This window comes from Sciurus carolinensis, chromosome 5 (assembly GCF_902686445.1).
Source record: "Sciurus carolinensis chromosome 5, mSciCar1.2, whole genome shotgun sequence".
Taxonomy (NCBI): Eukaryota; Metazoa; Chordata; class Mammalia; order Rodentia; family Sciuridae; genus Sciurus; species Sciurus carolinensis.
Genome location: NC_062217.1, coordinates 10,857,528 through 10,869,599, shown reverse-complemented (window position 1 = coordinate 10,869,599; position 12,072 = coordinate 10,857,528). Strand labels below are relative to the sequence as shown.

Genomic DNA, 12,072 nt, shown 5'->3' with positions numbered 1-12,072 from the left:
TGTTTCCTCTCCATGTTTGTAAATCCTTGATGCTCCGGCCCCCAGCCGGGAAGGTATCCTCATGATATTTCATCTCCATCCTCCAGTCCTCACCGTCTTGATCGCAGAAAGACTGCATGATGTTGTGCTTAGAGGAAAGCTAACTTCTTCTATTGCGAATGTAACATTTTATGCCATAGGAAAAAGATTTGAATCTTAAAGATTGTTCACCCAAAATGAACGCTGAAACCCTTTGTCTTAACTTGTGGGTGCGCACAGCGCGGTGGCTCTCTGGCGGGTGCAGGAGCCTGCCACAGCGATCTGCTGCCATCTAGTGATGCGCGCTCACAGCGCCGCCGCGCCGCCTCGGCCCTGGCCGGCCCAGCTGGCTAGTCTGCCTTTCTCCACACAAGTTTGTAAGCGGCGAAGGGACACGAGCAGAATTGCTACTATTTTCTTCATAAAGTTTCAAGATGTTTTTCTCAAGGGTCCAGGATGATTATTAGGGATCTCTAATTAATGAGTAATTTTTATTTCAAGAAGTTTCTTAAATGACTGACTCACAGTGTAAGAAAAAGAATGTATTTTGATGTTCCATACAAGGACTTTAAGCCTGTCATTGGAATTTTCACCTAAAAGCTAATCCTGATTTTGAGTGAGTGCTACTTTGGAGGAAAAGTTCATCTTTTAAACTCCTTTATGGTTGTGTTTTGTTTTTGTTTTTTCCCCTCAAGTACAAGGTACGTGTTTTAACCAAACTCGCTGCAGAATTGAACAAATTCATGCTGGAAAAAGCGGCTGAGGACACAAGCAGCATCCTGCGTTCCCCGATGCCTGGAGTGGTGGTGGCCGTCTCCGTCAAGCCAGGGGACATGGTAAGGGCCATGCCTGTCCCTGAGGGGCCTGGTAGTTCAGACTTGCTCTCCTCCACGTCACCCCCATTGCCATTCTTCCTTGCCTTGAATGACCCCCCACAAAACAGCAAGGCAGACCTTGTGAGTTCTCCATCTCCCTGTTTCAGGTTTGACTTACCTTAGGGACACACCTCTGAGCCCCTCCCCTCCCCAGTGATCCGGAGCTGCAACAGAAAGAAGGCCAGGTTCATCTCTTATTTCTCAAAGTCAGCATTTTGAGAAGATTTTACTTAGAATTACTACTTACTCTCCAGCGCTTTGTGCTTAACCTGTCCTTGAAGAACTCATGCCAAGAAACAGTCCTCTGCTAGGGAACTTTCTGCATGATTTCTGAAATAAATGTCTAATTGGGAGGGAGAGTTAAGGACAGGTCAACCCTGTAATCTGCTTGGTACCACAGCACTTCCGTAATTCGGTAAACAAAATTTAGGCTCACAGTTTGAAGTTTTTCATCTTGGCCTGGTGACACTGAAGCATAGATCAAAGCCATATTAACATTTCCTCACATGTTCAGCCTCAAACAGCTCGCCCTGGATGACCTGGTAGGATGTATGCACTTTCTTAAAGCATAGATAGAAATATCTATTGATTAACAGAAAAAGTGAAATGGAAACCATTTCAGATGCAGCACAAGGTTTCTAGCGGCACTTAAGTACTTGCATTTTTATTTAGGTGCAGTAAAGTAGTGGCAAACATGACAGACTGTCATGGATGATAAGGCGATTCCATTTTATACCTCAGTGAAGTCACTGGGATTCACATCTTTTCCTGTCAAGAGTTTATTAAAACGCCTCCAGATTTCTTTATTAATATGGGCAAAATATCCTCTTAACATTGAGGAATACTCATGGAGTTGGCACTGCCTTCTAGAAAAGCATCTACAGTAAAGGAATAGTAAGTAGACATGATGAGGTTCATTCAGGTGTTTTAGGTGCACAGCCTGAAATTGAGACGTGGAGTTGGAAAGCTGCCTTGGCAGTGACGGCACCTGACAACACAGAAATAGAACTCCTAGCTTTCTAGAAAAGCATCAGAGGCTAAGGGGCTGTGAATTGTTACACATATTGAAAGCATGCTATTCCTGGAAGAAAGCTAACACTGACCCGAGTGTTAGGATTGGGAGAGATGATTCACGGGAATTACGTGTATGTGCTGAGCACAGGGCAGTGTTTGCCTCGTATTTCTGCATTCCACAGGAGGCAGTCCCAGAGGATAGCTCCTTGGCCTCCATGCTAACCCTTGCACACGCACATGCTCCATTGGCAGAGGAGCAGGGGACTCTTCTAGGGGACTGATGGCAGGTCAGCATGCAGCATGCAGAGTGTCTTTTCATTTTCCTTCCTAAGGTTTTTCTGGAAGTGGTAGAGTCTGTATACTGCCTGTCTGAGCTTGTCAGTCCTAATTGTGTGACTTTAATTAGAAAAACCACATTTGTGCTTTTTTTTAAATAATGTGTTTATCTTAAATCCTTACTTTTCTAACACCTGAGTCCAAGCCTAAGGGTAGAGGCAGGGCAGGGCAGTGGGGGGTGGCTCCTGCCCGAAGCAGGGAAGGACAGGAGGGTCAAGGTTATGATCCTAGCCCCCCATTTGCCCAGCTTGGGGCTGCTCAGCAGGCAGGAAGCAGGGAACTCGCTAGGCCGGGCCAGTGCAGCCTTCTTGTTTAACAAGTGTGGTCTCCCGGCCTAGCTTTTCCACATACCAAAGGGGTTTAGCCTTCATACTTTCCATTTCCTGGTTAATAATTTAATGTGGGAAAGCAAGGCATTTAGTGGAAGGGAACAATGTGATATTAGTGTTTGCTTCATTGGGGTGGCTCAGATATTGAAAGCATCCACCCATGGTCAAATGCGGGTACTGAGAATGGTTTAATTGAGGACTCATTGTTAGAAACAGTGTCACTGTGGAGCAAGGAGGCCTGTACAATGTGTCCCTTAAAGTCGGAGTTCGTGGAGGTCACCTAGGGAAGTAGCTCATCATCTCGGCACCCTATATCCTCTTTAGGAGTGGTCTTTGCCTGAGTACCTGGGCTGGTCAGATGGGGTACATGCTTCCTTTTATTCCTCTCACTGGGTCCTTGCAAAACTTCTTTTCACATTCTGTGTCATCGTATTGTGATAAATACTATTATGAATTACTTGAATTACTATTATGAGTGAAAAATGTCCCAGACCCCTAACACTGAAACCACAGGAGGGTGAGGAATTCAATCATTAGCTCTTATAGCAACTTCTGTAGTTAAATTCTGTCTCGTGTAATTCAAACACAAGAAACTTCACTTGGACCAAAGGCACAGCATAGGAAGGCCATTATAAGAAAATGCTACTTGTAACTTTTAAGTTTTGTTGCTTTAAGTTATTTTAACACTGCAGAACACATTATGTTTTTCTTAGAATATAATAGCTGAGCAAGTCTCCACATTTATCAGTACGAAGATGATGCAATCAGTCACTGTGTGTTTTCAAGGAAATCAGGGACCTGAAAATAACCAAGGGCCTGTGACTATTCTGTTTTACTACAAAAAATTATTTGTAACTTAACTTCCAGCAATCTGTAATTTTTATGTTGACCACAAGCAAAACTTAACATATTTTAGAATGGTGGGTCAGTAATGAGAAGTTCTGCAAAAGTGTCACATAAACCATAAGTGACAAATCTGTTTTGTGAAATAAACAATTGAGCAGTTTAAAAACCTTGGGAAGAAGAGATTTGGGCCGCTTGGACTTGAGAGATGTCCTCAGAGAGCTTGGTGTGTGGGGCCGAGAGCTGATTCATTTGAAATCCTTTCCTTGCCTAAACACTGAAGCTCTGTTTGCTCTACATTCTCTTTCTGGGCTCACATGGCAAAAGCACTAATACTTTTCAATCTCTGTGATGCACTATTGAATGTTAAATATGACAACAAAATCATTTTCACATGATTATATAATTGGCTTTTCTTGGTTATGTGGGCAGGGGATGTTAGTAGACAGTAAAATGCACAAAAGTAAACAAACCACAAAGTAGAACTGGATTATTAAAGTCATTATTGGATTACTGGATTATTAAATCATAAATTTAATTCAGAAAATGGTAGAATGACTTTTATATGCCTTTTCTATATACTTTCTGAAAATGTTTTTACAGTGACATTTCATTTTGAAAAATACCTCTTTTTCATACAACACCATCATATTTAAATATATGTGTCATACATGCATATTTCATAAGAACACTTCTGTAATCAAAGTTAGCATTTTATGACTTGTTTTAATTTTTAAACTTCTATCCTTATGATATTCTTGACCAAAAATAATTAAAAGTCCATTTTCTTTTAGAATGAAGGCAGAATACACCTTTTCCACATGTTAACATTAAATGTACAGTTGCTACATTTATTGCATGATTTTTGTTTTGACTTCAGAGTATACAATAAAGCCATTCTGAGCACATTTGTTTTGTTAGCCTTTTGCTATCAGAAACAAAACAATAAAAACCAACAAAAAAGAGCCAGCCCAACTAGATACTTTAACACTGCATTTAGTTAAGATTCTTCTGAGTAATGCTTGGATTCTGCAGTCATCTCAGATTTGCGTTAGAAATATTTATTTAATGCATCAGAAAATTAAATGAAGCACAACACATAAGAAGGCTGCTGCTCATTTACATTACTTTCTTCCGTAGTAGTTTGTGACTTATTTGTTTGTGAAACCAGATAAAATAATAGAGCAGAATTAAATACCTGTTGCTGTTTTTCAAGCCACTCAGTCCCATTCCTATTAGGGAGACAGACTTCAGATGAGGAAGATCCCATCTGATTTGAGACTGACATTTAGCAGAAGGGCAATTAGGGATTTGCTATTGTTGCTCTCGAGAACAATGCCTTGGGCAAAAAATGGCATCCTCTATAGAGTACCAGTGCAAACACTGGGCGATCATTAATAGCACCACCCAGATTTCACCCTGGCTCCTTCTTACGTGTGCCCCTTCCAGGGAGCGTTCCCAGGCAAATGGGTAACCACAGTCCACAAGGTCCGGGGCCCCATCGCACAGCCTGAATCCACACCTCCCCTTTGTCTCCAAAGCTCCTTCAGTTGAGCTTCAAGCTGACCTTGGGGAGTGGCAGACAGACTTGGAAAACCTTTACTTTTCAATCATGAAGAAATGCCTTAGTTCCGAGGCATCTAGATGAGAAGGTTGGATGGGGTCTGCTGCTCGGTGTGCGTGTGTCCCCAGACTGGATGCCTCTGCAGCCAGGGACAGTGACCGCATCTTTCTCCGGCAGAGGAGTGAGCCTGGCTGTTGGACAGATTTTCCAGTTTCTGGATACCTTGATTTACAATTAGAAAATGATGGCAATAATTACATGTACATATTTCATAGCAGTAGTCACTTAAGCAGTTTATTTGTCAACATGCCAATTTTGCACCTAAACCTCCAGATTGTATTCTACAGCACGTATGCAGATTCGTGTGCTCATTAACATTTTTAAACCTTCAAATCGTGAAATATTGCAAACGTAGAGAAGGTTACGCGGAGAGCAGTCTCACCAGCACCCATGCGCTCTGTTCACCTTTACAATATTTGCTTCAGATTTTACTTAGCAATAAAATATTACATATGCCATGAACTTGCCCTGTAATCTCTCCCCAGGGGGATTCCTACCCTGTCTCCTTCAGAGGTGATAACTCTCCTAGTCTTGGCCATTTAATCTCTTCCAGATAACATTTATTTTTAAATTTTAAAGATTTTTTTTTGTTGTTGTTTTTGGTAACAATTTGACAGTTTTTACAATTTAACTTGATAATTATCAATATGAGATCAAAATATCTCGATGGACCAATCAGAAAATTAAATACTGTAGGAGAGTTCTACAAGCCTGGTTGGTCTTATTTTCCAAGGAATGCTCTCTCCTGGGACGAGGGGCTTGTTGTATTGGTTTTAATCATAACTGAACATGATGGTTCTCAGCTTTAGCAAGATTCAAAATATCTTTCTCAGTCTTCTGCCGAAAAATAAAAACAAATGTAAAGAAAAATCACAGCTTCACTGAATCCTGTAACACAGCCTACTTCACAAAGGTGGAGACTGCAGACTGATTAGAGTATCTTAAGGCACCTTTGTAACCATAGGTGTTGGCTCTGGTTTTGAGTAGTTAGAGGGCAGTAGGGAATAATATTTTTCTTTATTTTAAGGAATTTTATGAAACACTAGACTTGTTTTACACTGGCCATGATCTGCCCTCCTTCCCTGGTCTCCTTCTCCCACCACACAGTGCCAGGGAGTCCCAGGTGGGGACCCTGGTGGACAAAGGGCAGACCTGAAGTCCTGGAGCCAGCAGCCATGCTACACATGTGGCCTCTCCTTTCAGATGCCGCTCAGCGAGTCACAGGAGGCCTGCAGCTCCTCTGCCAGGGGCTCTCCTTTCTTTGCAATTTGATGACGGTTCCACCTTGCTTAAATGCTGCACCTCCCAGGGCTGCGCCCCCAACACACACCCTTTACATGAAGATCCTGGGGAAGGACGCCTTTCTCCTGCAGTTCTGAGGGGACACGTAGCAGGCTATCTCAGTGGCTCAGAAAGGGGAAGTTGGGATCATCTGACTCCTGCCTGCCTTTTAGCCAAATTGGAGCTGCCTGCGTCAGATGTTGGGGCCCTAGACACACTGCACTGGGCACCCGTGCGCCTTTGAAAGGGCACCTGAGGCGTGTTCGCCTGTGCGGAGTAGTCAGCAGGGTTGACACCGATCCCTGGTTTTCGGGGGGCCGGCGCGGAAGGGGAGACTGCAGCAGGCCGGTAAGCCCTGGGAGCCTTCTGTCTCACTTGGCAGACAAACACAGAATGTAGGACAACAAAAGAAGGCGCCTTCTCCCATAAAAATTCATCCTCCCCCCGCCCCTCTCCCTCCAAAAGGGGACTGATTTTTTCAGCTGCACACGGCGATTTGGTGCTCACTCTTGCAGGGAAACAGTTGCTGTCTGAAGAGGCAGGAAACAGTTTTCTTTTAATTGCCGAAATCATTCGGAAGTGCTTCATGCCCCGCTTCTATACAGCAGATGCTGTGCATTAATTGGCCTGCGTAGAAGTGACCCAGGGTTCCTTGCAGCGGGCCCAATTTTAGGCAGAGGGTTTAAATAGCTTATTTATTATTTTGTATAATCTGGCGTACATTATGTGGTCCTGCACGTGTCGTGTTTCATGGTCTGCAGTTTCTAATGTCATGTGGGTTTCAAAACCTGTGTTTCTCTGGTAATGTAGTAGCAGCAGGTAAGCTCAAAATACCATCCATCAGGAGCTAATTTTTTATCCAGATACTCCAATGACTGATGAACCTGTCTTTTGTATGAATGTTTAGCACAGTAGAAGGCCATATGCCCCTGGCACGGTTTCCTCCGCATTCTTTACAGTTGCTAGAGAGTGGGCTTCCAAGGGGGAACAAACTCCACGCCGTTCGCGTCCTCTCGCCTATATTTAAACGACAGCACCTTTAAAGCAGCCCTGGCTCTGAGTGACAAAAGAGGGTAGGGGCTGTCTTAAAGGAAACCTGACTCCCATAATGATTTTCTTTATCAGAAATATGACTGCACACTCTTAATAGGGAGCCTTGTTTTGTTCTTCCCCGTCTGTTGCAAACAGACCTCAGCCCATTAGAAGGGCCTCCCTTGTGTGGGAAGACCACAGCTGTTACTGTAAATCTCATCCAGTCACTGCATCACCCCCATTTTGTGGCTCTGAAGGATGAAATTGAGAAATGGAGTACTGTGCAGTCATCCTTCACGTCTCCAATTTTAGGCCTCCGCCATCACTTTCATGCTTTTATTCCAAATCGAATGACATTAGTGGGCGACACCCCCTTCTGATCAATATCTGGTTGCCAGTGCAGCTTCCAAGCCTCCACTTTTGGGGTCCTCCTTTTATGTTTGCTGGCGATCCCCCCTCCTCTTTCCCGGCCTGCACCTCCTTTGAGCTTCCTTAGGGGCGATGGCAGTTTGCGGTTTGAAGGATACACGTTGCCAAATGTGTCCCAGTCGAGGCGAGTTTTCTGAGAGAGGCCACGTGCACGGGGAGGTTCTGTCTTTTAATCTTTGTGGAAGGAGTGAAGAGGACTTGGTAGAAGGAGATTGGGGGCTTTAATCAGAAACAAGATGTGGCTTAAATCATTAGCACAACAAAGCATACTATAAGCTTCAAGATAAAAGTCTCTGGGGAAAGAGTCCTCTGAAAATAAATGGAACTTGATAGATTTCCATATCATTTATAACTTCCCTTAATTACACTTGGAAGACTTGCCAGTAAAACTGGAAAATTGGCAGCCTCTATCCATTAGAGTCATTTTGCCGACCATGGCAAGCAGCTGGCTTTACTGGATTTTATTTCCCATCACTCACAATTAATCATCAGCTGGAGATGTCTGAAACTCTTCAGCACAGAGCAATGCTGGGTGACGTGCAGGCCCCCTAAACATGCGAAAATCTGCTGAGTAAATGGGCCGGGTTCTCTCTCCAGCCTACTCATTCGGGGGCAAGGCCGGCTCCCGCTTAATGAGTGCTGCTCTGATAATCGGATGCGAATGTGAACCTTGACCCCGTGTCAGAGGAGAGGACGCAATAAGCCGGATGAAAGATACAGGATTCGGGCCTCCAAACTTTGCACCAATTAGACAGGGAGCGGAGAAATACATCAGGCGGGCTGGGCTCATCAGAAAGACTTTCCAGGCTTGTGACCATTTAGTAAGCCCAACACTGGAGACATCCTGTCACAATCAGTAAGTCTTTATCAGATGATGCACAAAAGTGTCGGAGAAGCGTGCGCACATGCTGCAGGAGCCGGGCCCGCCGTGTGCACTGCCCGCCGAGCCTGCAGGCTCCGCAGCCCACTCCGTGCACCCAATTAATGCCCTGGCTACCCGAGCCCCCAGGGCAGGCCGGAAGGTGCTGCCTCCGTGGCCCCTGCCCAGGTCTCCTGTGCCCTGGGGGGTGTGGCATCTTCTACAGCTGCAGACGGTGTGGGCCACAAGCTCCAGTGGCCCCAGATGAGAGCCGAGTCTCACCAGAGCCCAGAGATGCCTCTCGCGGAACTGGGAGCTGGGGCCTGGTCCAAGTCCACCCAGGCCCAAGCACACCCCACAGGGACAGCCGCTGCCCAGAGGCTGGCCCCGTGTGGATCGTCTCCACTGCATTCTCCGGCGTGCAGAGGGTACTGTACTTGCTTCCCCAACTGGATTATTGGGGGCTGAAATAAGTTGGAGTCAGATGAAGCCTGCATGTATACATGCGTGTTTGTGGACGTGTGTGTGTAACATGATCCTGAGGGACAACACTGTGTGGTGGGGTATCAGGGAACAGTTTCTAAGAGCTGCCTCTCAGGTTTGGGTGAGAGAAAACTGTTTACAAAACAGATAAAGCAGAGGGGGAGCCACGGTGACTTAGGTCTCCATTTAAAGGTAAATCATGAGGTAAGTATGGTGCAGACACAGGGTGAGGAACTGGGGAAACTGGCGGGAAAGGCCAGTGGAAAGCCAGGGTCATGCTGTGCTCCTTAGCGCTGTGCTGTGGGTCCAGCAGAAGTCGGGATTCCTTGGTATCAGGATGCACTTTCTCTGATCTCTCTCTCTCTCTCTCTCTGTACCTCTGGGGTCCAGTCCAGGGCCTCCTGCATGCTGTTGAGCACCGTACACTGAGCCACACCCTGGCCTCCATTGACTTGTTTTAATCACCAGAGTTTCATAGTAGGAGGGACTTTTTAGTTTGGGGATTTCCCACTTCCGATTGTGTCTGGCCACGTCAGAGGCTTTGGATTTCTGATTAATGATTTGGGACGCAGCCCTTGTCGTCACCCTTGGCGAATGGTCCGTGTTATAGGCTAGGGCCGTGCTTGGTGAGCAGTCATGGCAGAGCCCCATGACCTTGTTGTCCACCTCCTGCCGTGCCCAGGCTGTAGTGGGGCCTGGAGGGCAGCCGTGGCTTGGCCTGGCTAGCTGTCCTGGAACGTGTTTGCTGTGGGCATCACTGTCAGGCTGGCCTTTGCCCGTGGCGGGACCAAGGCTTGTGCAGGCTTCGTTTCTTACTCTTATTCGCAGATCTGTTAGGGAGGCAGTAGGGGCTCCCTGTGCCTAGCAGATCCCAAGCAATGGGATGAGAGGGGATGGGCCCGGGCAGGGGCACAGCTGCTGGCGGAGACCCAGGCTGTGCCCTCCCACCCAGGCTGAGGGGCAGGGGCCGGGGGAGGGGGCTCCCAGCAGCCCTGGACTCTGACCCCCATAGACGAAGACAGAGCTGGTGGGCGTATGGGAGGCTAGCACACAAGTACCCATGGCAGGGACTTGTCCATCTGCCAAGGGAATAGTGGCCAGAGCCCAGAGGTGGAGGTGGAATCCTAATTTTTGGACAGAATTTCCATGGCGTTTTGTTGCAATTCAGATCCACTCCCCGGGGCGCCGCCTTGCCCTGTGGCCTGGGCGCCCAGTGTTCGGGTCAGAGTGATTTGAGTCCCGTTGCCGGCTCTGTCTAGGAGGCCACGGGCTGGACTACTGCATGGACCGGCCCTCTCTCTTTCTTGGTCCCTGCCTTCCTCTGAAAAGAGAAGAAAGACAGTGTGATGACTTGAGGGGGTGACCGTCCCCCTCGCCCCCCGCGTGCTGCTTCTGCCCCGGGTGTGGAATGCAGATGCCAGGTGAGATGAATCCGCGGTGACAGCGAGCACGGTGCGCTCGGCAGCACGGCGTCTCCTCCGTGCCAGCTCCGGAGCTTTGGCATCCTCTCTCTTCCTATATTTCTGTGCCAGGAAAAAACAGCCCACCACCTGAACAGCAGAGGAAGAGAATACACGAGCTCAGGCGCTCGGCGTGCCAGCAAGACAGCTCGCGCCACACAGGGGGCCGGGAGGGGACTTGCAGATCACTTGGGGATCGCAGGAAAGAACAGTCTCCAGGCACTTGTGCAGCACTGGCCAAGCACAGCCACAGTGCTGGGACCGCAGAGCCCACCAGCACCCCGCCAAGCCCTTGTCCTTGCATTTCAAAGACCCGGACCCCCTTTCCATAAAGCTAAGAGAAAAAGCTGGCCTAGCTTGTGGCTTTTTAGCCATCAGGCCAGAGAAAAGTGGACAAATAGAGTGGCTTTTAGGCACCCATTCCTGGGTGGAAGCCTCAGGCTTAACCCCACTGGGTTTGGACCGGCTCAGCCAGGATTTCCCTCATGATAAAAGGCAGACATTGGAACCCAGGAAGCCTGAGCAGGTGCCTGTGATCCGGCTGCAGACACGGTTCAGGTGAGGGAGTGCCTTCTGGGAGCCGCCTCTGTCGGGAGGGGCGTCTTGCAGGGGAAGGGACCGTCCTCCCAGGCCTGATGCGCGGCTGTTCCAGCTCCCCCCGCCATCAGCAGAAGTGTGTCACGTTTTGGTGACGACTTCACTGAGCTCAGACTCACAGGGCTCGGCCCTTGTAAATCCCTTCGCCTGTGAGTGCGGTAGTTTGAGTGTATTTCAAGTTGGCAGCCATCGCCATAGTCAATTTTAGAACGATTTTATCCATTTTAGAAACCCTGTACCTGTCAGCAGTCACTTCTGTGTCCCCCAACCCCAGCCAACCTTCAGTCTTTCTGTCTGTGGAGATTTGCCTATTCTGGACATTTCAGGAAAGCAGAAAAATATTCCAATTTTGCAGCTAAAACAAGCAGCACCCCCCACCCTCCAGAATCAGGGATTTTTTTTTTTTTTTTTTTTTTTCTGACAAGGACTTGGTGGTAGAGGGAACGGCCTTTCACTACCATCCCCTAAAGATGAACTAGGAATGAGAAGTGTTCATACGTTTCAGTATGTTTGACCAAAAATTCCTTAAAGACTTCACTCTTGGGTTTTATTACAAAGTAGAGTGTTTTTAAAACTTCAGCTTACTCTTAATTCACTCTCTAGGTATCAGAAGGTCAGGAGATTTGCGTGATTGAGGCCATGAAAATGCAGAACAGTATGACAGCCGGGAAAACTGGCAAGGTATGTGCCCAAATTCTCACCCACCACACCAGCCTGTGACCACCTTTGACTCAAGGACGGTTTGGGCTGAAAGGGACTGTGGAGGTGATCTCTGCCACCTCTCTCTTTCGCGGGGAGGATATTAAGATCCAGGGGCTCTTTCACTCTACATTGATGTATCCCTGCCTTGCAGAGAGCAGGTTCCAGAAAGGAGTCTGTGTTATGTTCAGGT

The 12,072-nt window shown here is 47.2% G+C and overlaps 1 protein-coding gene across 1 annotated transcript in view; it reads left to right on the top strand.

Annotated features, from left to right (window-relative positions):
* Positions 1–12,072, top strand: part of Pcca (propionyl-CoA carboxylase subunit alpha) — a 358,996-nt gene that overhangs the window by 344,498 nt on the left and 2,426 nt on the right. The window contains exons 22-23 of the mRNA XM_047554213.1: positions 714–854; positions 11,784–11,861. Of these exons, the coding sequence (XP_047410169.1) occupies positions 714–854; positions 11,784–11,861 (219 nt within the window). The remainder of the gene's footprint in view (positions 1–713; positions 855–11,783; positions 11,862–12,072) is intronic.